Consider the following 27,535-nt stretch of genomic DNA (forward strand, 5'->3'; position numbering starts at 1 on the left):
ATTCTATTATCATTCATCAGAAAACAGAATATAGGTTATAAAATTAATAAATCACACAGATATTTTGGTATAATACCCTTTTATTGACAGTATTTATATTTTTAGATAAAAATGTTAATAGGTACACAACAAATACTTTGTAGGTATGTATAAAATATATATATAAATCATGGGTAGAAAATAAAACTGTTGTTACGTATGTATGTCGATTGGCCAAAGTTAAAACCAAGTAAGGACCATATTTAAAAAAAAAAAAACGGTTCTTTGCATATTTCAACTTAAGGGGCATGTTTCTTATAGCCTGCGGGTGTAAAATCTATATGAATATAATTAAATTCAAAGTCAAGATATGCACATATATATTATCCTCTTATTTATAAAAATTGAAATATTCTCAAACCTATTAGTATTTTGTAACAGTTTTGCAAATGAATAAAGGGATTAGTATATAAATGTACCTCTTACTTGGTCAATCGAATGTATAAAATTTTACAAAAAAAAAAAAAATACAAATCTTAGTATTTGTACGTTGTAAGGATTTGTCTCTTACTATGATTTAATATTTTAAATGACATTACTCAACTTTAAATAATAGGTGTCTACTGCCTAACACGTGTAATTACTACTCATATCTCTAAAGCTAAAAATTTAATTGCGAATATTAACCATTAAAAATATAATTACATATATTAAAGCCAATGATATGCGTATCGCAACTTTTAAGCCAACTTTTATTAAGCTTTAGTCTAATATTATTCTAGGGCACGGCCTTGAAACATGCTGGTGAAATCATGATTTTTCGTTTTTACTGTAAAATTTTTTTCTAACCCCTTACTATGTTTTAAGTTTGGGCAGCCGATTCGTTAAAATTTGAATTATTTTATTTTCTAAACTAAAACATATAAAGCTGTATCAATATGCATTTAAGTTCTTATATTATATAATGGATTAAATCGAAATCATTAGCATCCTTTTAAAAGAATTATTATCCCAGTGCCTAGTTTCACTGGGATTTCAGTGGAAGTTTCCTAAAGTAAAATGGGCGTAAATCAATAACCGCTAAAAAAATTTAGGTCTCTATTAATATTACAGCACATTCATCTGTTAACAGGTATTAGACATTCAAAGTTATTGAATTTTTGATTCACGAAATTTATAGAATTCTAACATATTCTACAGCTTTGATTTTACTCCGTACTTCCAACAAAATTCAAATAATGTCGATGTCAATACAAATAAATTACTTAAAGAGATAATTAAAGTTCGAACAGGTAGATACAGGTATCTGAGTCATCGACGAATGATTCAGACGTCGATACACTAAACTGACTACGCTCCATGGGTGCACACACGCACACAGCTCTCGCACACATTATAACGAGGTAACAGTGCAATAAAGTAGGATATTAATTTTAAATCACTTTATCTTCTGTGTTTAAACACATTATAAAAATATATTTAAAATAATTACAGCAATACTTCGTACTTACACGATTGGTAGGATTGAACAATAACCGCGTACCTAAGTCGAATTCGCGTAAGTTACATGCGTCCATTTCGCGGGATATAATTTAATATATACACATTAGCTTAACAATAGCATAAGAAGAGTGAGTAATGAGTTAATTAGCATTTAAATAATTAAATCGACGAGATTTAAAGATGGCGTATCCTCCGAGTTCACGTACCATAAGTTAGGGTAGCGTTAGTCGAGGTATTATTGTATAGGTACTACATAATATCTCACTGATATTCATAGTATCACAGTTTCACAGTCCACTAATAAAAGATTAGTCGTAATGGATATACCAAGTTGTACAATGGATAATCCCAGTGATAGTAAATATTAATCAATCGTTTAATATTTACTATCGCTAATCGATCGTCACGTGATCGGTTTGGTAATAATAAAATTATTAAATTCGAGAAAATAGTATTGTATAAAAATAATAAATATTTACTTAATTTTTAACTATAAAGCATATGCTTTTTTTGAAACGGTGTTCAGTTTAATAAATAGGTAATATTATCTGTAGATTTTAATTTAATGGTATATAAAAACATATATACCATACAAATACTATATCCATTACAAATAACCTCAAAAAACCTTTTAAGGCTATTTTAAGGTCGGCTCAATAATCACATCGCCGCAGGATACTGTGCAACTAAGCGCAATGTAACTATTTTAAATCTTTTTTCGTTCGTTCGTCTAGTTTATTAAATGGCTCAATATCACAATTCATATACGTTTATCTGTTTCATTGTTTTTTTTTTGGAATTTCATGAAATAAATGTGTGACTCTGGTATTTAAAACTTTATATAAAACTTATTCACGTAAAAATCCTTTGGTGTAATGAGCGATAGACTTACTACATAATCCTCTCCCTTAATAAGTACCTATTTATAACAAAAGTGAGCAAATGCATACTAAAATTATCTAATTTTTAATAAATATCTACTTAGAATAATTACAATAAAAAAAAACACTTCTTAATAAATATGAGATACACCAGTAAGATTCAAGTTATAAGTAAGATTATTTACTATAAAAATAACACCTTCTTATCGGGAATACTCACTGCTCTCAGACGTGCACATAAAGTTAGTTATATAAGATTGTAAGGGTTTTAGATAAATTCATAGATTTAGAATAATATTATAAAACAGACATCTTAATCGTAGCATGCTTACGAGTATATAGCAAATAATGCTGGCGCATAGCACAGCTTCAAATTAAATACATACCTCCGCAAATAAGTAGCTAGTACAAAATTGCGACGTCTACATGCAAATAATATTTTACGTAAGTGGAATACGCGTGAAACAATTTTTTTTTTTTTAATAAAAACACTTTGCTCTCTAGGAAAGAAATGTTTGCATTGATACAGATTGATGCAATGATAACTATGAGTGTGAATACTTGTTTCAAATAGGTGTTCAAAGATTAGATTTTTGAAGCTACGTCTGAGGACGGAATTGTGACCGCATACTTTATAAATATATGTTTCATTTTATCGTTTTTAACTAAAACGGCATATAGAAATTTTTCATCATTAATTGTGGTAAATATTACAATGTTTATGAATTCAGGGTTTAATTAAAATTTTTCACACTATGAAATTTAAACTTCAGCCATCAGTTAATAAAGAAACTCGCCACACCTCAAATCTACAACCGTGTACATATAATTAAGAACGACTAATGCTAGTGCTTAATGAGATATTTAAAAAACAAATTATTTCGACTTGATCATAAATAATCATGGAAAGTTATTGACGAGTTAGTAATATAATTATGTTTTTTTTTTTTTTTATTTAATATGGTCTCATTTATAAATAAATGTCTTAGTTTTGTGAATTGATATGATATTAAAAATAAGATCTCTTTCAAAACTCTATATACGATCTTAATAATATGTAACTGACTGTATATGGAGACAAAATCTATATAGATACTTGATTCTCATATTGTAAAAAATTTATAAAATTTTTACGATGGTAGATCTATATGAACATAATGGACGTTACTTATATAAATACCTATATTGATAACAACTATACAAAATTAAAAACATTTATATAGATATGCAGTAATATAGCGTTAGTTATACATAGTATTAAATACTAGAATCACCTAGCGAGTATGCAAAACTTAAAATTAACTGTACAAAAGCAGATGTGACTCTGTTTATCATAAAAATAAACGTCTACAGACCTGTATATACGTCCAAAATCTGGACGTTTTTTTCATTTCTGAACCCATTATCTCCGTATGTAGATATAATAGATGCAATATTATACAAAGGATGACTGATTTTAGTTTGTAATATAAATTACTGTGTACTTGGTTATGGATGGAATGGTCGTATTTTTTAGAATAAATTTTCCTTTTTTCAATATCAAAATTTCATAGTTTTTATCAATGCCAGTTTCAATTTTTATCACATATCAATATCTTCATCAACTCTAAACTGATTTTCCGCTGCTGACCTTTGGATGGGCACCAGACTATTCTGGGGTGAGCACATCCATTTAGCCCTCCCCTTTAAGTACGACTATTCCCTCCACTATATGTAATGTAACAACTTATTACCTTATGTATACATGTATATTTTTAAAATAACATATTTCTTAATTTGCTTATCTCATTTCAGTTTCCAAATTTATTATTTCCTGATATATTTACTACATTGCAAATATTTACAACTACTTGTTGCGAGTTATCCGGCGATTGTGCATTTGTTTCGCAATCCTCTATATTACCATTATGTAACGATTCTGGTGGATGACTCCTTGCTGCTATGTTGGTTTCCTGTTTAATATTCAGTATTTTTTATTAGGAACATCATAATGGCATGTTGTTATTTAAACATAAAATTAAAACAAAATATAAACAATAAAACTAAAATTTACGTTTTTAACATACAAAACTAACCTGATTTTGTGATATTACACTATTAAATGTCGCCAATTGTTGTCCAGAGTTTGAAGATTGACCTTCTGAGATGTTCTGGGTCTCGAGATTAGTATCGTACCTAGAAATAGTCACGCTTATTATTAAAAAACCTAGTGAAGTGTGAGGTGAATTCAGCGACCGAGGGCTTCGTAAATGTCTTAATTTTTTTTTTGGTTGTTTTAGATAAAAAAATTGTATATGAACTCTTATCATTACTTCAAAAATACACCGAAACACCAAGAGAAATAAAACAAATTATTCATTACAAGGCAAAAGTGTTAAAAATTCGCAATTACCAGAATAAACATATAAAAAAAACAGTACATTAAAAAAGAACAGAAAAAAACATGAAAAAAGTTTTTATAAAGATAGTGCTACAATATTTATATTTTTGTATTAAAACATCATGTCGCAATCTGCATAATTAATATCCAAGCTCATTTATTGGATAATCATTTATAGCACTAAAAATCTATTGAAAAATTAAATAAGCATATTTAAATAATCATGATTATATAGATAGAGCATCGAGTCTCAAAAACGGGTCAACTTTTTGTCAGCTAATTTGCCGACTCGTTTTTTTTATCAATGTTCTATATATCTATTATATTTACACACATAATGTATTTTGAGGTATCTATATTTAATTATTTAATAAATAAAATTATAAGACAAAATAAATATAGAAGTTATAAAGGAAACACTCATAACTATTTATCACGCAAAATTGTATGAAAAAATTGACCCACTTTTCTCGAAGCATTTGTATGGGGAAACTCTATCTATATAATTAAAAATAATAATATATGATATAAAATGGCCTCTTTCTGTATTTTTTATACGAAATAGACAACTAATAATAATTATTTCAATTAAAAATTCCGTATTTAAGCCGTAATTGTAACTAACTAAGAAACCGGACTGCAAATTTAAGTTCAAGTTGTGGTATACATAATTTTATTTTATCTGTAATGTTTACGTATATTTTTATAAATTGTAATTATTTCAGATTTTTCGCATTACAAACTTTAGGAATAAGAAAGAAGTGTTTTTTTCACATTTTAGAACATAACAAAAACCTTACAGCATGTAAATAAATAAAAACAGTTTTGAAATGTATATTATAGACAAACAATATAAGTATATCAAATACTCACAAAGTATTATTATTTCTATCAATAGGCATCCACGCACTCTCCCTGGTGTCTTCTTCTTCAGGGAAGGTAACATCATCATAATCAGGGTTCGTTGGCTCGGTACTGTATTAAAGAGATTTTAATGTTCACAAGTGTGGCAATATGCCACTCATACTAACATACGAGTAAGTAGAGATAGTTGTAAGTAGGTTTCCTTTACAGTTTATCACAAGTACCGTTGCTAGGATTTCACATACAACCATGACTTTTTAAATACTCGTTAAACCAAATTAAAGGGTATAGGGTTGACTCTGTCTGACTTTTATATCTTTACGCTATGATTGTTTGACTATTCTTACGAGCAATGACAAGAAAACTGTGGGTACCTTGTGACATGACTCAATTGGCCACGGTAACCGCTTACCATCAGGTGGGCCGTATGCTTGTTTGCCACCTCAGTGGTATAAAAAAAAACTCAAAGATTACGAAAATATGACTGTCACCGGCACCGTGCTAAAGGCTGCAGGTTCCTTAAAATGATGTACGCGTCTAATTTGGGATACACCAGTTAATTGTAGGGGGTATGCAATAAACTTTACGTAATGTTGATAGCTTAGCGAATTCGTTAAAAAATAACGCATAGAGTATATTTATTGTAAATTATATAATTTTAATTATTCTTCTCCATCAAAGAAGAAGCTTGGAGGAGATCGCTATTTAGAGATACGACTGCCCATTGTTGCCTCTTTTATTTGCTTTTATATAATTAAGTTTATGTAATTATTATTCTTTATGTTTGTGTACATATTGTAAATCTTTACAATCTGTATCATTCTTTGAAAGGATCAATAAAAAGTTTTCATTCATTCAGTATATAAAAAAATACTATGTATTTAAATACCTGTACTGATCGGTATTGTTACCTGAAATGCCTGATTGAAGTATATAAATATATATAATAAAAAAATAATACGTACCCGGGTATTGCTGCATTTCGAACATAATGGGGCAAGTTGAAAATGTTCGCGTTTTGACAACCATCCGACTCTCGATCGCCATATGCTGTTAAGTAGTTCAGCGGCACTTTCTCTATCATTAAAATTAATTAATTTAGTAATTTATAATATCATACTATAATATAAATTTATCCAAATAAAAAAGAAAATAATTTAATCTCATCACTTTATCTACCCACTGCCTTTATTTCGTACACAACTTGAGATACCACACAATGGATAAGATATAAACTGGGGGGGAGGGATTGTTAGTATTGCGGACTATCAGTCTCATTGCTAGCAATATATCCTATAAGGTCGACCTCCAGTGGTGCCCTCTGAAAACCATCGTGCTGAATTCCAGGTATATTCACCACGTCTATATATATATAATTATACATATACTGTACATATATAACTAAAGGGAAGTCAAATACATATACGCTAGTAGTTTATTAAGTCGTATAAAGCAATTGGCCGTGTGATTCTGGCATAGAATAGGCTGCCCCTTCCTTTCCCGTAGGTGTCGCAAGAATCGACTAAGAAAAGGCGAGAGATGGACAGCAGCGACCCTCTTAAAACATCTTTAAAGGCTGACTGCGGTTGCCAATCCGCCTACCAAACGTGGCAACAACTGGCAAAAGTCCCCAAGCGGGAGGCTTATGTTCAGTAGTGGACAGTTAAAGGATGATATGGAGATGATGTTGATGGTAAAGCAATAGGTACCTACTATTTTTTACCAGCGAGAGACTGTATCAAAGTTATTCGTGGGTACATCGAATACAGAAGCAACTGTGTTCGCATGGTCATATTTTAGATTGAAAGATGGGATATGTGCTGTTCTCCTCGTATGGTAGGTAGGTGTAGGAAATAATAAACAATAATATGTCACAATGCGACTCACACGACCACCCGCCCGGACGTCACCCAGAGGAGTGGCAGGAGCGGGGGGACTTGCAGTCTCAACTTTAATGAGTACATCACATCTCTCCCTTTTCAAAATATTTTAAAATTAATAATAGAATATGAATATTTTTACTCTAGGAAACTTAATTATTATTTTTTAAGCATTTTTGAATAGTCATTTTTTTTATAAATCTACCGCCCATTCGGAATGCAATTTCAGCTAAGAAGAACGGGCAAGAAACTTAGCTGTTGCTTTTTTCAAACAAAGTTGAGTTTACAACAAAATGTGAAGGATACAATTACTCACAAATTTCATATAGATACAACTACAACAATATAGTTTTACATTACAGTCATAGGTAACTAAAATAATATCATGATATTACCATATATATTATGTTACAAAATATAACTTAGGCAACTAAATATAATAAGACTGGTTTGTATAAAAATAACTATATGACTATTTCCTCTCGAAGTCCATCGAGATCTTTCTTTTCATCATCCTTATAATTTCTTACTGATCTTTCATCTTCTTAAGTATATTATTGTGTATATTTCATCTTAATTCTTGTCCCATAATTTCTTCTAGATATAGCGCCAATAAGTATATGTATACAGGGATTGAAGTATCGCATATATATTTTCTTTAATTATATTCCGAATACACTTTCTCCTATTTTCAATATCTATGTCACTATATCTTTCCCTTCCAATTTTAAAATGTTCTTTTATTGATTTGTCTCTGCCATTCTAAATAAATCTCATTATTCTTAGCATGTACAATAGAAGAGATTTTATCTCTAATGACAAATCAATAATGTGGCATGATATTGTAACTTATGAGGTATAGCAGGAGTTTATCCCTCCAGTCAGATTTTGGGTTTTAATTTATTTGTACACGTATTATAATGTCACATTTTTGTATTCTACTTGCTTCGTTCTACTGCGGTCGATATGGTGTCGAATAGTATAGTTTAATACCAAATTCTAAGCAGTTATCCAATGTTGTGCTGAATAAAGTGTCAAGTCTTGTAAAATTTCTTTTATTTATGTACTTTTAAGAAGATTTATGGTCTTATACTAAGTATATCAGAATTCCAATTAATAATTCCTACAATACATACACTGACAATATTAGAGACGTTACTATTTATAATCTCAATATTTACATAAGTACGTCACATTTATTATAGTTTAGACATCGATTAATTTTAGGAATGTTACATAATATATTGTTTTAGATCAGATGTAATGTAGACAAAATTTTATTTCTTCATGAACATTGATTACAACATCTATTATATGTACCGAGACTGGTATCAATCCTTTGTACCTTGATACATAATCTACTGTTTATGGCAACAGTGCCGGGGTGCCAGAATAATTATCATGAGTCGTAGCGAATGCTCGTCTACGCTATCTCAAATGAAATAAAAATAGAAAACCATTAATAAAGGACTCAGAATTCGTATTTAAAGAGTTTGTAATGATTGACTTTAAGGTTCAGTTTTCCTGGGAGCATCTAACTACTAATTGCATGGCTTATAAAACTTAAGTGTCCACAATTTACTAACTCTTTTTGCTTTGAAATTACGAATTACTGTAAATGTTTGCTTTTCTTTCCAGAACTCTGAATACAGTATATTTAGCGAGCTTACGCCTTAACATTTTACGTATTTGTTCAGTCATTGTAGCCAAATTTTGAGTCCATTTTCTTTTATTGTGTACCAATAAACTGATAAAGATAGATAAGTGTGACTGTGTACAACTTGTAATTTAAGATATTGATAATATACAGTTATATACATATATCTAAAATATTTACGCATAAAATCTAAATATTATTATAACACATTATCATATTTATTTCTCAAAATAGGTTACTAGTTTTATAACTTTAAAATTTTCCAAAAAATTGGTTTTCTAAGTGATTCTATAGTCTTTAGGGACTTACAAGTAATACTTTCTGAGATTAGCTCATGCCCTAAAAATTCTACTTACGATTGATTAAACATGAACATAAATCCTTTATTAATACATTATTTGTAACCTACGTGTACAGATATGTAGGTATATTATTTTGCCTTACAAAGTTAAAATACGTTGAACACATTTTTAAACTTTCGCGTTGTGAATCGCGAATTTAAATAGATGTAGGACATGTTTTAGCCTTACATCATTTGTTCGAAATTAAAATATTAACAAACAAACAGTTAATCTTGTGTAAGATATTTAATACATGTTTAGGTGTCTTATTCATTTCCTTTATTTGGGATTATTTCCAATTATTACATTTAAAACATTCATGTGTATATTATAATATACCTATTAGTTGGTGGTTTACATGTCTTGCTACAAAACCGTGACCAATATTTGTTTATATTTAAACTAAGGTAAGTCTCTGTTATTAAAAATAAAGATACTTAAAGTAATAAATTATATTTATATAATTTATAGATTTTGACACGTTAAATTACAAGTATCATTGTTACACAGACTAAATAATATAATATTTAGTCACTGTAAACAGAGATTTGGTAAATACTGTTTAAATAAACAGAGTTTTAATTATTTATTGTAGTAGGATCGTAATCGAAACGAAATAACCACTTGCTTGTTATAAAAACTTAAGTACATTCTAATCTCAATTTGATAAAAAGCATCTTTTAAGCCAGGTTTAGATAAAGATAAATTTATTTGCATAAACAAATCACGTTGTGTGTGTGCAGTAAATACATATTAGGTATTTTAATTATGTAGTAATTGTAACATGTTTTTTACCAAGATTAGCATGCACATTTTTTGTTTAGGACTTTTCCCTTGACAGACAGATTCATATTCCTTTTTTCTATTCTTTAAAATAACTATGACTAGAGAAACTCAATTCGCAGCTTTGTCTACAAGTTCGATTATATTTTCTGTTTATTTGAGCTATACTATTTTATTTTACTAAACACTTGATTTTATGATCAATATCTAACTGATGTTCATTTAGATATTGAATTTGAATTTTGGATTTTTTTTTGTTTGTTTTGTGTTTAGTAAATTAATATGCAACTTAATTGTAATATATAATGAATCATAGCAGTCTCTTAGGTACACAATAAGCTGCGAGTACAATTTTTCTCTACTTCTTCCAGATCCAACCAAGACTGACATTTTAAATGGGCCCAGTACATCAACGAGTCTTTAGGACTCGATATGTCCTAGAATTTTGTCAGATTTTTCTTGGTTAGTTTTTTTTTTTTTTTTTTTAAGTAGTTTTAAGTAGTCCTAGGTTTTGTCGACTATTATTATTATTGTTACTTTTGTACCCGAATTGATGGGTATATAATATTATGTCAATTATTATGTTAGTTTTGTACCCGAATTAATGGGTATGTTAGTTTTGTACCCGAATTGATGGGTATGTTACTTTTGTACCCGAATTGATGGGTATGTTAGTTTTGTACCCGAATTGATGGGTATGTTAGTTTTGTACCCGAATTGATGGGTATGTTAGTTTTGTACCCGAATTGATGGGTATGTTACTTTTGTACCCGAATTGATGGGTATGTTAGTTTTGTACCCGAATTTATGGGTATGTTAGTTTTGTACCCGAATTGATGGGTATGTTAGTTTTGTACCCGAATTGATGGGTATGTTAGTTTTGTACCCGAATTTATGGGTATACTAGTTTTGTACCCAAATCAATGGGTATGTTTAATGTAACTCCATCACTTTGGCAAGATATATATTTTATAGTGGAATAGAGGATGGTTAACATTTAGTTCCACCATTTTGACAAGATATTTTATAATAGAATAGAGTTACACTTAGTTCCACAATTTTGGCAAGATATTTTATAATGGAATAGAGTATGGTTAACATTTAGTTCCACTATTTTGGCAAGATATTTTATAGTGGAATAGAGTATGTTCAACATTCAGTATGAATGTAGTTATAGGAGAGTTGAATGATTGTTTGGTAACTTTATTTATTTTTTACTTGATGGATTATTTGGTTTATACTATTTATTTCGCCATATAACTATCGCTTGCACATTCATGCACTTATTTCGATTAGTGCGATATTGCTTTTGACCTAAATGGCTTATAAATCCACACTTTTAGCAAAAGTTATTTCTTGCAACACATTGTGCATCATAACTATTTTGATATGTACTCTCACATTTCATACACCGTATATTCTTTACCGAAATCTCTTTACAATATTTGGTTTCTTTAGTGTCCTTTTACTGATCTTTCATCAGTCTCTATTGAATTGCTTCCACAATATTTATTTCTATTTAAGTAGAATTATCTTTTAACTTAAGTTCTGAGGAACTGCATTTTTCTACGATTTGACAATTGAGATGTTATAATAAGACAATTTGCAAAACGGGAATTTTATGGTGGTATATTATTTATACGTATTTATATAAATACTGTTAACTAATGATAATCGACAAATAACCAATTATGTTACTATTATTAACAAATATATTAACCGTATATCGTAGTCGACAAATGCGTCTGACTACCCCGTCAAGGATTGAATCTAAATAAAATATTATAAGTTGTTATTATTATATTTTTTTCAGAATTTTGTGTTTGTAAATGAATATACTAAAATGATTGTTCTAAAACAACCTGAAAAATAAGATGTTGCTGATGTCAACATTAATTATTTATACATATTTACAATTTAAAAAAGAATCTGTAATTCAGGAATAAAGGCTATTTTTATTTTATTTTTTATTAAATGATTATACCTACCTACCGTAATAATGTATGCTATTATAATTGTAGGCAACAATATTGTAAATGCGAATACTTGTACTTGTTGTACAGGTGGATAAATGGATTATTCTCAGTTACAAACACAGCCTTTTGAACTTATAAACCAACATAAATACGTAGGTAAATTTATGTGCCCCAACGGCGAAAGGGTAACCAACTCAGAATTAAGCAGAGAACTACCGGCAATGCTAATATTCTGCTGGTTCCTTGTAAGAAAAATAAAATCGTAACCTCAACTCTTACCAAATATCTGTTAAATAATGAAATTAATGTGAAGTGTTTGAATATATCATAATTATCTTATGATAATTACATTTGTATTAGGTTTATACCTACATACAAATCTATTTATTATGGAAGCAACCTCTATAATCGGAACCACCAATTGCATAAACTTGTATCTAAATAGATTACAGTTTATGTGGAATTATGTATTTAATGGGCTTTGCTCATTCGGATTGTACGGTGTATTTTATTTGTCAAAATAATTACTCCGACTCGGCTAATACATGCAGGCACATTTTGTTGTATGTATAGTCAGTATTCGCTGGTATCCCCGAACTACTTATCTTAAGAATTCAACTGTTATACTTATACTGTGATGTAAATATAAACAGAAAGTATGCGGTACGGTATACCTAGACATCAACAAACGCCGACCATTTGTTTAGGCATGTATAGCAAGTTATTGTACGACTATGATGCGCAAACGCGTTAAAATCAGTCACAGTGTGTCGCTAAATTACAAAACGTACTATGCACCGTAATATGTATTATCAATATTTTGCTCTCTCTATACAATTTATAGAATCAAATCTTTATTTCTTTTTGAAATTGCTTTTAGTCTTTTCTATATTTAATAAATTAATTGAGAATTAATAAATTATCTTCTCTCTTCCTTGTGAATTTAGAAATTTAACAGTTTAATGTTATTCGTGTCAAGTTACATTAAAATAACAACGCAATAGTTACACTCTTTGGACTGATTAGAACAAGTAATTTTGTAGTCGTATGACATATATATATATATTTTTTACTTACAAATTTTCACCTCGTCGCCAATTTTGTGCTGTTCTCCTCGTATGGTAGGTAGGTGTAGGAAATAATAAACAATAATATGTCACAATGCGACTCACACGACCACCCGCCCGGACGTCACCCAGAGGAGTGGCAGGAGCGGGGGGACTTGCAGTCTCAACTTTAATGAGTACATCACAGGATATAACTGTGAAATTACGGTAGAACGCCATAACACATCAGTCTTCAAAAATAGAACAGCATTAGGGGTGTCATGGACGTCACAAACGACGGTTACAAGTTTACATCGTCTTGTTTATTATTCCATGTTACATAAAAAAACTTACCATTGTAATGTTCAATGCTATTGTGGTTTGGATTATAAGGTGGCGGGGGTGATAACGGAGCGGTAGCGCTGTTTACTGGAGCGATGTCATCAATGCGGAAACCTGAACACAGTAGGAAATAAATTATATTATATTTTATCTAGTGTCCTCTATATCGAATAGATATTATTTATATATGATAGGATTTTATATAATTTATGCGAACTTAAGAACATCGAAACTGCTTTTTTATATTATTACCTTTGATTATTATTTACTTATAGGTATAAAAGTTCCTATTTTTTCATGTAATAGTAATTCACAAAATATTTTATGAGTATAATTAAATTATTATAATAAAAAAACAATAAGTAGGTAGTACTTACGAGGCTGAAATAATCTTTTTTTGCGTATTACAAAAACAGCCAACATTCCTATAGTGATAAACGCGACAACTAGTCCAATCTTCGTATATATCATAAAAAAATGGTAACCACCACTGCTTTCTTTGTCTTTGTTTGTTGTTGCATGTCTAAAAAATAAAAGTAATTAAATATAAAGCTAGGACCCAAAACTAGCTAGTTTAGAGCGATCCTGTTTAGTGTGATTATTAACCTAGCAGAATACTGTATTGAGTATTTCAGTTTGAACTGTCTCTAAATGGAACACGGATCTAATGTGCCTAAATTATTATACATCTTAGTGTTGCCAGATAACTGATTTTCTGTATTTATTCAAATATAATATTATGTGAAAAATAATTAATTTTATAAGTGTTACGGCTCCGTTTCAATGTCAAACGGATTACCCAATCGCAGCTCCTGTAAATCGCGTGATACTATTTCGGTACTAGCCGTTGGCTCTTATTGGCCCATTTACCCCAACCCATGAAAATTGTACAACGCATCATGATTAAGAGAAAACGCATCATTCTTTTACTCTTAAACAGTTTACCCAAAAACTAGTCAAAACGCGCATAGGCTAGTACAATAAGTAATTAAGAAAATAAAATTTTCGAAAACTGTCAGTGTGGAGACACAATATCAAGTGGAACGAGTTATCACTCGATCCACTTGATATTGAATGACGATATTGAATGATATTGAATACGTAATGAACGTGATATTAGGTACTTACACAACAGACTCTGAAGATTCGCAATCGGTAATGGACTTAGGACATAGAGTGTGCTGATAACTTTTACAATCAATGCACTTTTGGCATTTGAAATTCGGATCGCAATAATATTTTACATCACAATGCACATCTTCCGTGCATTCGGCTAATTGTGCTGAGACAGCACAATTAGCCGAATGTATGCATATTGCAATAAATGGTAAAATACACCTGAAACAAGAAATAATAATATAAGATGGACCAATTTGTTTTAATTTTTTATATAAAATAATGAACTGAAAAAATGTATTAATTAAAATGGCCGTTTTCAATTACTTAAAAATGGAAATATACATTTACAGAGGTATAAGTTAAACTAATCAGTAAAGACAAATATTATTATGAATTTTATGTACTGTTTACCTTGTTATGAAATGTAAAATCACGGGTAAATTATAAGAATCATAGGTCAACAAAACGATTTTTTTTTTGATTTCTGTTCTAATGCTTGAATTCTGATTCTAAACATCGAAAAATACTCCAATATACATTTTTAGCTTTTAAAGTCAGCATTTGTATAATTAACTTCGATAAATAAGTTTTGAAGATTTTAATTGATTTTATTAGAAATAAATGGTAACACTTAAGGTGGTAGCGTTTTGATTATCCCGATTGCTAATTGTGTATTATTTATAAAGAGCATAACAGTGAGTGTTTACTCATCTTTTGTCTTTAACAGCTGTAACAAGCGTCTTTTGTGTCTTACTGAGTTAGAACATGGCGTCAAGATTGTGTATATACAAGTGTTGATCATTCTGTTTGTGGTGAATAAATTAAAGTAGGAAACAAAAAAATTGCTTTAGCAACAAATTTGAAGTTTTGTAAAGCTTATGAGACCTATTTTATCCTTTATATAAAATTCGGAAACAAGAAACAGGTGCCTCAATTTGCTTGTATTAATTGCAAAATTACTTTGCGAACTGAAGGTAAGAAACGTAAATGCAAACATTTTTAAAATGTCAAACGAACTTATTTTCTTATACATAAATTTACTCATTTATATATTATACTAGTTGTTTTAATATTTATAGCCTGATACAGAAGAGAAAAACGATATGAAGTTTGTTTCAGAACCAAATAAATTTAGGATTCTGTCGTCGCAAAGTTTAACAGAATTTAGTACTTACACCGCTTATTAACATCGATGATAGTGAATTCATGATAAAATTAACGTTTTTACCAAGATGTTTCTTTTTTTTACAACACAGGGGGCAAACGAGCATGCGGCTCACCTGATGGTAAGTGACTACCGCCGCCCATGATCATCCACAATACCAATGGCATTGCAGGTGTGCTGCCGGCCTTTTAAAACCAAGATGTGATGGACATCGTTTGATGTCAACGACGTTATCGAGGGCAGTACAACGAGAATATGATTACATTTAGGGATTAATACGATAAAACCCATACAAACATAAAAGACCCACTAAAAATAAGCATTTTTAATTTAAATTTGTTGGTATTATTTATTGTGATTATTCATCACAATTTTTTAATAAAAAAAACTTTTATACGCGGTAATAACTTTCTTAATCCTAGTTTTAAATAAAATTTCAGAGAAATAATATAATATTAAGATTTTTTTAAATTTGAAAATTTGCTCTAATTTCTTTAAAAGCAAACCTTGATCAGAAAATTTTTAATGGCACAGATAATATAATACTATACTAGTTAATGGTAAGGCGCAAGTTCTATTATTAACAATATGCCCCATGTCAGGTTGAACTCTTCACATCGGTACTTTCGTGTAAATTTTTAGAAACCATATAAAACATTTTACCCGTAAATCCTTTATATAGAAACTTCCAGAAATCTTATAGATAAATACTATTTAATGTTTCCTCTAAAAGATAACAATAGTAAGCCTATAAATACAAACAATCACAAGAAATAATTACTATGAGAGAACAATGGGCCTTATCGCTAAAAGTGATCTCTTCCAGGCAACCTTTGGATGGAGGGGAGTAATTAGAAACAATTTGATCGGAGACACGACGAAAATTCTATTATTTCTAAATATGGAGATGTAATACATGTAATATAGTAAATATACATCCCTACTCATTATTATATATACACATATACATATACACATGCATACATGCATATAAACACCTACACAAATACAAATACTTATAGGTACCCAGAACACCCTGAAAACGTTACAGAATTATTTTGATATTGAAAAATATTCTAGAAGGGTTAAAGAGCCTTCTAATGACTACAAATAATCTTTTAGAAATGTTATAGAATTTTAAAATATCATAGAACCCCGTAGTTAAAAACTAAATCGGAACATTTAACCTAAATCCTTATATAATGTATAAAAGTAAAGTAGTTTTAAACTTTTAAAATACAAATTCATTTCCAAAGAGGGCGGTCGCTCGGAATTTACTTTGTACCAATAGCACTCGCCTAAATAACTATTATAACTATTAAGATAGCCGTACGCCCACCATAATAGTTAATATGGTGGGCGTGTGACTATCTAGTTCCTCGACTTATTAACGAACTACCCACCGATGTACGGGATATTACTATTGAAAACATCAAATGTAAATAAAAAAAATTTTTCTTGCATGATGTTAATACAAATTGAACAGTCTCAATGTATTTAGCATTAATACAAATCTACGTGGTTTCTGAATGCTAATAGAACATGTTTTATGTAATTCTGAAATTTTGTAATAATAAATAAATAAAAAAAAAAAACTAACTTTTGGCTTAAGAACTAGCTTTTGGCTGTAAATTTGTACGCACGGATCTTGGAAGTAGGTAACTCATTTTAGAAGGAGGAAAAGGATTGTTAATAATAAGATCTAGCGACCCCATTGCTAGCAATGTACCCTATTAGGTCATCCTCCACACGATTCCCCTTGGAAACCATTGTTAAATTCGTCACGATGGGCTAAGGGATGATTTCCATCCAACAACTCGTATCAATATATGATCAATACGAACGGATGCGACGACTGTCAATGACGTCCGGCAAGATGTCGATGCATACGATTGACTTCATACTATCGCTTGCGAACGTATCCCTTTTCTGCGTCTAATCAAACAGTTTAACTAATATTGTGCTGACGTGTTCTAATTTTTGAAAATACTTGAAGTTGACGTAATATTGTTGACTATTGCATTGGAAAAAGAAAATAATCACAAAACACAGAAGAAGGGGGAAAATAAGTAATCCGCCCTTTCACGGCTTTGAGCGCACACAACCACAGCCGAAAGGAACCGATCAGATATAACGATAGGCGAACTATTAAAAATATTACATTTAATATTGAGCAATACGTGCAGTGGCATATGACCGCGCCGTTAAAGGAATTCAATTCTTGCGGAGTGTCACTTCTACCTAGTCTCTATTTTTACGATGCTTCCATTCTTGGCAACTCACGTTAGTTTTCAAAACTCATTTTTCAATGCATACAAAATATGATTAAGGAAAGTGAAAATGTTTGTGAGGTAAATTGTGAAATAAAGTGCTAGACTTTACAAAATAGCAGATTTTAACGTAGAACTACAGAAACACAACTGTGAAAATCGCATCCGATTTGAAGCAGTAATTTTTGTGTGATGTCTGAACAAGTATAAAAACCGATAAAGATTCTAATACTAATTTTTGTTGTTGCTTCTATTGCTCTTATTGAGACCCTTTCTACCATTTTGACCACCCGAGTATAAGCATCGTGTAGTTACAGTTATATTACGTTAATATATTAAATAAAAAATAAACTTACCGTTTCATCTTGCTAAAATCCGACATAAGAAAACAAAAACAACTTAACCGCCAGTGATAAATCACACTAAAATTTCTTTGTTTTCAGTACACTGCAAATACACAGAGAACACCATTAATCTCACAACGATTTTAAATTTTTTGCTTCTACCTTCAAAATTTTTACAATAATTCATTCATATACCTACATAAGCAGAAGTAAAATTTAAAAGCTTCCTAATTACAGGTTTCGCGTTCGGCTTCAGGTTCGGTTTCTATCTAAAAAATTAACATTACTTCAGATACCTGCTTATCTAATCTAATCAAGTCACATGTGTAGTGCTGTGCCAAGTCGCCCTGACTTGAGTACTGGCTCGAATAAGTGGTTCGTAATAGGCCAGACTAAACGGATAATTTCTGAAAGAGTCGAGGAACTATTACACTACAGTGAAAAATTACCAAACTAGTACATCAGCGATTATAGAACATTTACTGGGAGCAGGTGCCAACCATTGGATTGAGTTTCACTGTCCACAAATTCTTTCTGCGGAACAAATTTTCTACAAGTAATACACGAAGCTATTGAAATCAAGAAAAGTAAAATGTTCAATCAAGGAAACGGCTTTTCCGAGACCTAGAACCCAGTCATAAAAAATAAAACATTTGTATTATTAGCGTACAGTCGGTAAAGGCATCGATAAAAAATAATTATGTTTAGTCTCGTATTTATAAACCATACATTTTCCTTAATTAGGTACCAAGTTCATTACTTAATAACTACCAAGGAAAAATTTTAGATTAATGAACATTTATTGAACCTTAGAATTACAAAATACTATAATTCAATTCGATATCTTTATCGAGTACCTATTAAAATAATGGACTTTAACGATTCGGCACGTCACTATTAACCAACGTTGCCAGATATGAAATTTTATTCCTTTTCAAATTGCAAATATACGATTTACTTTATTATTATCTATTGTATTTGATTTGATCGGTGGTACCGTATCAGCCGTTGACTGTCCATTACTGAACATAGTCCTCCCCTATGAGGGGGGTTTTGCCAGTAGTTACGCTTGGTAGACGGCGCAGTTAGACTTTAATGACGTTTTAAGAGGGATGCTGCTGTCCATTAAGGTCCTATAGTCGTCTCTTACGAAATTCACAGAAAAATAAGGGGTGGTCCATGATGGTCCATTTATACCGGGACGACAAGGCTAATATAGACACGGATAGGATCGATGATAATCACATAAATTACTAGTTGTTTTCCGTGGCTATACTAATACATAAGTAAGTATTTGAATCATATATAATAAGAACAAAGTAATATAGGTACCTATTTATATATTGTATCTATATAATGTATCCGTGTATCAGAGTGTTGGGTAGGGATTGTTAGAAATACGGACAACCAGTCCCATTATTAGCAATATACCCTATCAGAACGACCTCAACGTGGTCCTCCCTGGAAACCATCGTGCTGAATTCCAAATGTATTCATCACGATAGACTAACTGACCTGTCTTCTCATCCTCAGAGGACCTCATTACCAGAGGGAGACTTTGTACAAAAGTCGATTGCTTGGGTACCTCTGTCCCATTCGTGTTTCAACCGTGAAGCAGTTGTGTTTGCATAACTGTGTTTCGGTTTGAAGGATGGGATATGGCGTGAATTTACTGGGTACAGAGGAATAACACCTGAGTCCTCAGGAATGGCAACGCATGGGGGGTATCATGGGCGAAACAGTATACTCTATTATGTCCATGGTACTGCTCATGTCTATAGGCGACGGTTACTACTTTCCATCAGGTGGGCCGTCAGCTTGTTTGCCATTCTAAGTAGTATAAAAAAAAAAAAAAAAAAAAAAAATCCTCACCTATCATTCCTCACTGGTATCGAGGTAACCATTCCTTTACCATCCATTAAAAAAAAACCGTGTACAGTTTCTGCTTAAGTGTAATTGAGTAACAAACATATAAAAATATCTAAACACCTTTCATAATATTCGTAAGATTACCTACATTTAAAAACTAAGTATCTAAAACATTAAGAAATCAAGATTAAATATAAAATTGGTAGGTGGTCACTTAAAATATTTGAAATAGCAACACTTTTATATCAAGGTCCAAGGCCAACAGGTTTTATATCAGTAAAAACAACCGACATGCATCCAATACAATAAAATACAATACAGTTCATTAGTAACATTTTTCGGTAGAAAGTATAATATTCCTGGAGAAAATTGTTGGATGGTAAACATCCAATCAATTCATCACTTTATGAAATATATTTTGTGGTGTAAAAATATTTTATCAGTCAACCGTGACCGTAATTTGTTGGATAAGTTGCCACTAGTTGTCACCCTTGCCAGACATAACAATAGGTATGTACTTATCTTTGTGAATTTTTTATTGTATTTGATTTGAAAATTATTTACACTAAATATTTTCTAAAGCGTATTAGCAACTAGCTTCTACCCGCAACTTCATAGACGTTGTTTCAGAAATATCTGGATTCTTTTTCAATAGAACTGAAAAGGTAACCAAGATTTTGTGCAAAAATTATCACAGAAACTCTTCTAAATGATATTAATAACAAATCTAAACAATTAGTCAATTATTTGATTTTTTTAAATACTAAGTAGGACTAGCTATTGAACATCAGCAGAATCAGGTGAATTACGAGGGGAGGTCAAAAAGTTCGCGGAATGGACGGGTTGGTGGAGGTTGGTTTACTCGTCCAGGTAATCACTTGTTAAGCACCTTATTAAGAGTATATATACCAAGTTTGAATCAAATTGGGTCGTTAACTTTCGATTTATCGACCTGCAAACAAGTGAATCGGTAAGAAGTCAGCGAGTATGGCGAAAATTTAACACCGCGCCGTTATTAAGTTCCTCATCAAGCATGAAAAATCCACTCAGACGTTTTTTCAAGAGCTGTTAGCAGTTTACGCGGACTCTGCCCCTCGTAAAACCATGGTTTACAAGAAGCATGGTCTTTTCAAACAAGGAAGAGAGTCTATTGAAGATGACCCCCGCTCCGGACGGCCAATTAAGGCCACCACACCGGAAATTGTCGCAAAAGTAGAAAAACTTGTATTAGAAAATACCCGGCTGAAGAAGAAGCAACTTGCGGCAATGGTTAGATTATCCGAAACAAGTATTTTAAATATTCTACAATATCGTCTTGGCATGACTAAGTTCAGTGCAAGATGGGTGCCAAGAATACTCACGCCACTTAAAAAAAGTCAGCGTGTCGAGTGTTCTCGCCAGTTTTTGAAGCTCTGTGGAGAGAGTAGGGAAGAAGTTATGACCTGGATTGTTACTGTAGATGAAACCTGGGTTGACACTATGAACCTGAGTCGAAGCAAGAGTTTAAAGTGTCACAATCGGCCAAAAAGATCATGGCGACTATCTTTTGGGATACAAAAGGTATTTTGCTGATCGATTGTAAAGACCGTGGTGTAACTATAACGGTACAATACTGTAGTGAAACACAACTTGCTAGATTAATACTGTTTATTTTATGTCGAGGGTACTAATATAGAAACCTCATCTTACACTACCCACATATATATATGACACATAATATATATATATAGTATTATTCGTACCTGTGACTGTAGCTTGTGCTCCCTCATTACCTTTGCGCCGCCTGCAAACTATATGACGACGATTACGTCTAAACATACGTCCAGTCTCGTCTTCTAAAATGTACGACCTTGGCGCCTTTGCTTGTTGCACTACCTTCATTTAACGACGTTGACCGCCATCATTAATGACCACCTTATCATTTTTGTTCAAGCTGGGGTAGACTTTGTGTTTTGCTCGTCTACCATAGATGGATTTTTGTCTTGTCTGTTTGTTTAATAACTTATCATAATTAAACTTGTTATCCACTTTGTCAGCTAATAACGGCTCATAAATCGGTAGACGGGTATTTAAACGTCTTCTCATCAAAATTTGTGCAGGCGAATCTACGTTATCCCTAGGTATAGATCTTAAATTTATAAACTTAAATGGAAATCATGTCCCGAATCTTCACATTTTTTAGCATATTTTTTACGGTACGTATCGTGTGCTCGCTTTTCCCGTTAGATTGTGCATATAACGGAGATAAAGTAACATGCTCAATTTCCCAATTGTAAAGAAATTGTTTAAATTGTTTTGAAGTGTACGCCGGTCCGTTGTCTGTTATTAACATTTTTGGTATACCATATCTACAAATTGCTCTTTCATTGTTCCAATAACATATGAGCTTCCAATTGAATTTATTCTATTAATTTTTACATAATTTGAAAAGTAATCCACTAATATAAGGTAATATATTTATTTTTTATATTCAAAGATATCCGACCCTAACTTATTCTACGGTAAATTTGGAATTGAATGCGGTATCATCGGTTCTCGGATCGGTCGCGGTGCATGCAGTGCACACGCGACACAATTGCGTCACGCGACATGCCCGGCCAAAACATTACCTCCTGTGCGCGCCGTTTGCACCGGTCTATGCCTAAATGTCTTTCATGGACACAACGCAACATATCCTCCCGCAAAGTACTCGGAATGTATAACCGATTATCTTTAAGGATCAGGTTTTCTACATATTGTAAAGTATCCCTATAAGACCACAATAAACGTACTTCTGGGTTCGCGTTATGTCTACTTCGAGGCCATCCATTACTAATATAATTAATTAATATTTGCTCTACTTTGTCATTTTTTTATTGTTCTTTTATTAAATCTAGTTTTTTATCACTGTATTGTAAATGTTCTAACATAAAACAGGTTTGTAGAAGCACAAATCTTCATTGATCCGTTCATGCATGAATATAGGTAATGGGGCACGCGACAAAGTGTCCGCTATGTACATGAATTTGCCGGACGTATTAACCACTTTGACGTCATAACTTTGGATGCGTAGCATCATACGTTGCAATCGCGCCGGCACAGCTGAGAGCGATTTTTTAAATATAGCTTCTAGTGGTTTATGATCCGTCTGTATTGTTACATAGTTTCTACCGAATATGTACTGATGAAAACGTTCGCAAGCAAAGACGATCGCCAGCATTTCTTTTTTTATTTGCGCATAGCGACGTTGTGTATCAGTAAGTGTAAGGCAAGCGAACGCGACCGGCCGCCTTGCCTGTAGCACCAGGCCGCCTAGTGCCTCCGCGCTCGCATCCACTGATACCACTATAGGTAATCGGTTCGAATACAGTGCTAGGACGGGAGCTGATGTAATAAGACATTTTAATTTATTTACAGCATTAGTATGTTCGGGTCCCCATACCCATTCCAAATCTTTTTTTAAAAGCGCTCGTAACACTACTACATTTTCGGAATAGTTCGGAATAAATTTAGAAAGATAGTTTACCATACCTAGAAACCTTTCTAGACCCTTTCTGTCTTTCGGTATTGGCATATCGACTACGGCATGATAGCTAAAACTATTCCAAATTATTAGCATTAGCGCTATGAAAAACGAAAGAAAAAAGACGAATCATAAAGGTTCCTTGTATCAATTTGATACGGAAACCTAATGTGTTCTCGATGTATTTTATTGTATGTCAGTTTTATGACATATCAAACATCGGTACGTCGGATTTTGAGTTAGACCTTCAGCAACACAATTACTTTGTACGCGTGGTTAAAGAAATCAATTAAATTATACACCACATTTTAAATTATACCTTTTGGAACATAACTATGAAAACCGCATCGAATTTCGCATAGTAGTTTCTACGTGATACCGGAATTATTAATTAACAAAGTATTACTTTTTCTTAATTATCTCCCATGCACAAAAAATGGAACCTGGACACAGTACGTTTTTTTTTTCTTTTTGAGATTATAATCGTATATTCATGTGTACACTTTCAGTAAATATTTATTTCAGAAATCGAAATGACCATTGATTTATACTATACGCCGGGCTCAGCGCCATGTAGATTAGTGTTGCTGGTCGCAGCGGCACTTGATATTCAACTCAACTTAAAATTAACTGACTTGTCTGCTGGAGAACAATTTAAACCGGATTTCTTAAAGGTAAAAAAGTTGATTTCCAGAACTAGGTATACTAACAACAACACAAAACAATATATAAAAATATGGGCATTTTTAAATTATCTAATAACCGGCAAGTGACTACCTGTAATAGCAAATTGATTGCCCACCATGCAAAGAGATAACCGTCATCCATAGAGTAACACCATGGACATTAATCAATACACAGAGTATACTAATTTCCATAGTAGGTACTCCTTATCCATCCCTACTCAGTAGGGTTACCCGCATATTTATTCCACCTTTCAAATCGAAACATTGTTATGCTCGGTGATAGAAACAGAACCTACCGATAAATTTTGTATCCAGTAACCCTCAAGTACTTAAGTTACATAGGTTATTCGCTTCTATAATATTATACTCATCCTACTTGCATTCATCATCATCATTCCGGCCTGTATCTATCTATTGCTGGTTATAAGCCTTCCGCAATGCCTTCCACCATATGCGATTCTCTGCTTTTCGCATCCATCCATTTCTAGCCGTCCTCTTAACATTATCGGTCTACTTAGAAGGCGGGCGCACGGAGAAACTCCAACTGTAGCTTTCTCCATCGCTCGCTACTTGCACTGACATGCAGTAACCTCAGATTTTTGAAGATACAAGAGAAATTTGTTAAAAATCCTCAAAATACAAAATTATATTTTTAGATAAATCCTCAACACACTGTGCCGACTATAGTAGACGGCGATTTCTCACTATGGGAATCACGAGCCATCAGCAGATATCTAGTCAATAAATATGGAGCTGGAAGTACTCTATATCCGGAAGACCCAATAGCTAGAGCTATTGTTGACCAGAGATTGGATTTTGATTTGGGTACATTGTACCCTAGATTTGGAAATCTATTTGTAAGTCTATATACCTTATTTTCTATATATTCACATCAACTACCTATATGAGAATTTAGTATAAGTTCCAAAGGCTTTTACATACAGATATAACAACTGCTATATAACTAGGCCAATATTTAAGGACTAGCAACAGGGCCGGCGTTTGACACAAGTAGATAGAATTTTCGAAAATAATATATGGGCTATGTTACTCGCTGGTATGTTACTTTCTGTTGGTGAAAGAATTTTTAAAATCCGTTAAGTATTTTTTGGGTTCATCCTTTACAAACAATCAAGTATTGTCTCTTTATTAGTATAATATGATTAACTTCTTAATAGTAAACTGCTTAAACTGAATGTTTTGCAGTACCCGCAAATCTTCGCCGGTGCACCAGTAGACGAAGCGTTACTGAAGAAATTGGAAGAAGCCTTAGTTTTTTTTAATACATTCCTAGAAGGTCACAAATATGCTGCTGGATCTAATTTGACACTGGCTGATCTAAGCCTTGTTGCTACAGTGTCTACGATAGACGCCGTTGGTTTTAATTTGACACCATACCCTAATGTTTTAAAGTAAGTATAGTTCGTACGTATAATGATGACCTTAAATGCATTACGAGGAGTCAGTAGGTACATGTAGGCAGGTTGACCAGGTCTGTTCCCCTGTCACTGATGAACATAAACATCCTCTATAATTATGTTCAGCAGTGGACTGATATGATAATAACAATTGTTCGTAATTTATTTCGATCTTCGATACAATGTACCTAATTATGAAATTTCACTGTTGCTGGAAGGGTGTTCGGTCAGATTTCGGTTTTTTTATCATAAGTGCCTGAATAACCATATAGGAATTTTATACATTTTATACGATACATCTATTTTTCGTATGCGATTATTCGTTTATTAAAGCAGTTTATTAGAGGAATTTCACAACTGTCTCGTCCCCCATTAGCCCTCTATTACTATGCTGACCAGAGACCAGTCAACTTGATATAGATTTTAATTTCAAGTTTACCTTTTTTTTGCACTGTACCTGTATCTATGTGTAATGAATTTCCTAGTCTACGACTATTATTCTTGGATATTGTATAGTAATGTACAATGCAACTGTATCAAATCTATATCTACTTATAATAAATCTGTAGAGAGGTCAATTCTGTGCATGAAATATATTTCCAAAATAACTATCAGGGGGTGATTAGTGATAGATGCTGATGCCAAAAATGCAATCAGTAAAATTTTTGTCTGTCTGTCTGCCTGTATGTTCGTTATAGAAACAAAAATTATTTGACGGATTTTAACGAAACTGGGTACAATTATTCTTCATACTCCTGGGCAGATTATAATATACTTTTTACCACGCTACGATCAATAGGAGCAGAGCAGTGAAGGGAAATGTTGGGAAAAAGGGAGAAATTACTTCATTATTAAGCTTCCGTCGCGTGTGTAGCCTTAATGGCCACTTTTTAAAATGTGAAAGTGCCCAGCCGTGCGAAGCTGGGACGGACTGCTAGTAAATAAATAAATCCTGAAGATAAAAATGAAAAGGAATATTAAAACCGACTATATATTGTATTCTGTCCGGTATTATTACACAGAGAAATAATTTTATCTATTTGCTATATAATAAATACCTACCTATGTTTGTGAACAGATGGTTCCAGCTCGTCAAATCTACTGCACCAGCATATGAAGAAACTAATGGAAAGGGTATTGAGGAGTTTAAAAATTTCATTACTCGGTTGAAAGCAAAATCTGAATTGTAAACAGATAGATAATTCATATTTGATACCTTATTAAATTTATAAGTATCACATATTACAGTTAATTTATTCATAATAATTTACCAAAAAGGAACACAATATTTTGATATTTTAAGTATAGAAACATCCAGAAACATGTTTTTTTTTAATAGGTGATAATGTAATGGTAACCCAACCCGCGGTATCGGTATACACAGGCGGGGCACCAGTGAAGGATGATAGGTGAGGATGAAGCAGGTCAGTTAGCTCATTGTAATGAATTCAACAAGAATTGTTAACGATGGTTTCCAGGGAGATCCACGTGGAGGTCGATCTTGTAGGGCAATAGAAATAGCTAGTAATG

General features: G+C 32.0%; 2 protein-coding genes and 1 long non-coding RNA gene across 8 annotated transcripts; 2 read left to right on the forward strand and 1 right to left on the reverse strand.

The window, feature by feature from the left end:
• Positions 1-60: 60 nt before the first annotated feature.
• On the reverse strand, positions 61-18,862 carry LOC113509110 (uncharacterized). 3 transcript variants are annotated; one of them, XM_026892394.3, is made up of 9 exons: positions 18,730-18,862; positions 18,543-18,633; positions 14,761-14,970; positions 14,010-14,155; positions 13,645-13,746; positions 6,573-6,684; positions 5,617-5,718; positions 4,439-4,538; positions 61-4,315 (listed from the first exon to the last, which is right to left on the reverse strand). In XM_026892394.3, the coding sequence occupies exons 2-9, from the start codon at positions 18,566-18,568 to the stop codon at positions 4,154-4,156; spliced, it is 960 nt and encodes a 319-aa protein (XP_026748195.2). In that variant the 5' UTR covers positions 18,569-18,633; positions 18,730-18,862; the 3' UTR covers positions 61-4,153. The 3 variants fall into 3 exon arrangements, 2 of the variants coding, with proteins under 2 accessions (XP_026748195.2, XP_052751637.1); XM_052895677.1 differs by having other exon boundaries at positions 18,726-18,744; XR_008252936.1 differs by lacking the exon at positions 61-4,315 and adding an exon at positions 13,322-13,505 and having other exon boundaries at positions 18,543-18,774.
• On the forward strand, positions 16,276-19,086 carry LOC128200874 (uncharacterized). Of its 2 annotated transcripts, none has more exons than XR_008252938.1 (2): positions 16,276-16,834; positions 18,768-19,086. It is a non-coding gene; the product is annotated as an uncharacterized LOC128200874 (long non-coding RNA). The 2 variants fall into 2 exon arrangements; XR_008252937.1 differs by lacking the exon at positions 16,276-16,834 and adding an exon at positions 17,460-18,267.
• Positions 19,087-20,633: 1,547 nt separating this feature from the next.
• LOC113509111 (glutathione S-transferase 1-1-like) lies at positions 20,634-27,247 on the forward strand. 3 transcript variants are annotated; one of them, XM_026892399.3, is made up of 5 exons: positions 20,634-20,909; positions 24,411-24,575; positions 25,244-25,444; positions 25,794-25,999; positions 27,084-27,247. In XM_026892399.3, the coding sequence occupies exons 2-5, from the start codon at positions 24,435-24,437 to the stop codon at positions 27,193-27,195; spliced, it is 660 nt and encodes a 219-aa protein (XP_026748200.1). In that variant the 5' UTR covers positions 20,634-20,909; positions 24,411-24,434; the 3' UTR covers positions 27,196-27,247. The 3 variants fall into 3 exon arrangements, with proteins under 3 accessions (XP_026748200.1, XP_026748199.1, XP_052751638.1); XM_026892398.3 differs by having other exon boundaries at positions 24,427-24,575; XM_052895678.1 differs by lacking the exon at positions 20,634-20,909 and adding an exon at positions 21,004-21,959 and having other exon boundaries at positions 24,427-24,575.
• Positions 27,248-27,535: the final 288 nt, after the last annotated feature.

Source organism: Galleria mellonella, unplaced genomic scaffold (genome assembly GCF_026898425.1).
Source record: "Galleria mellonella isolate WM207_F2 unplaced genomic scaffold, CSIRO_AGI_GalMel_v1 utg300, whole genome shotgun sequence".
Taxonomy (NCBI): Eukaryota; Metazoa; Arthropoda; class Insecta; order Lepidoptera; family Pyralidae; genus Galleria; species Galleria mellonella.

Excerpts from the sequence above, each read along its gene's own strand:
- LOC113509111 (XM_052895678.1), top strand. The coding sequence starts at position 21,932 with ATGGCGACTATCTTTTGGGATACAAAAG. Across the intron at positions 21,960-24,426 it reads TATCTTTTGGGATACAAAAG|AAATCGAAATGACCATTGAT; the intron begins GTATTTTGCTGA and ends TATTTATTTCAG. Across the intron at positions 25,445-25,793 it reads CTAGATTTGGAAATCTATTT|TACCCGCAAATCTTCGCCGG; the intron begins GTAAGTCTATAT and ends AATGTTTTGCAG.
- LOC113509110 (XM_026892394.3), bottom strand. The coding sequence starts at position 18,568 with ATGTCGGATTTTAGCAAGATGAAACG. Across the intron at positions 14,156-14,760 it reads GAATCTTCAGAGTCTGTTGT|ACATGCAACAACAAACAAAG; the intron begins GTAAGTACCTAA and ends TTTATTTTTTAG. Across the intron at positions 13,747-14,009 it reads AAAAAGATTATTTCAGCCTC|GTTTCCGCATTGATGACATC; the intron begins GTAAGTACTACC and ends TACTGTGTTCAG.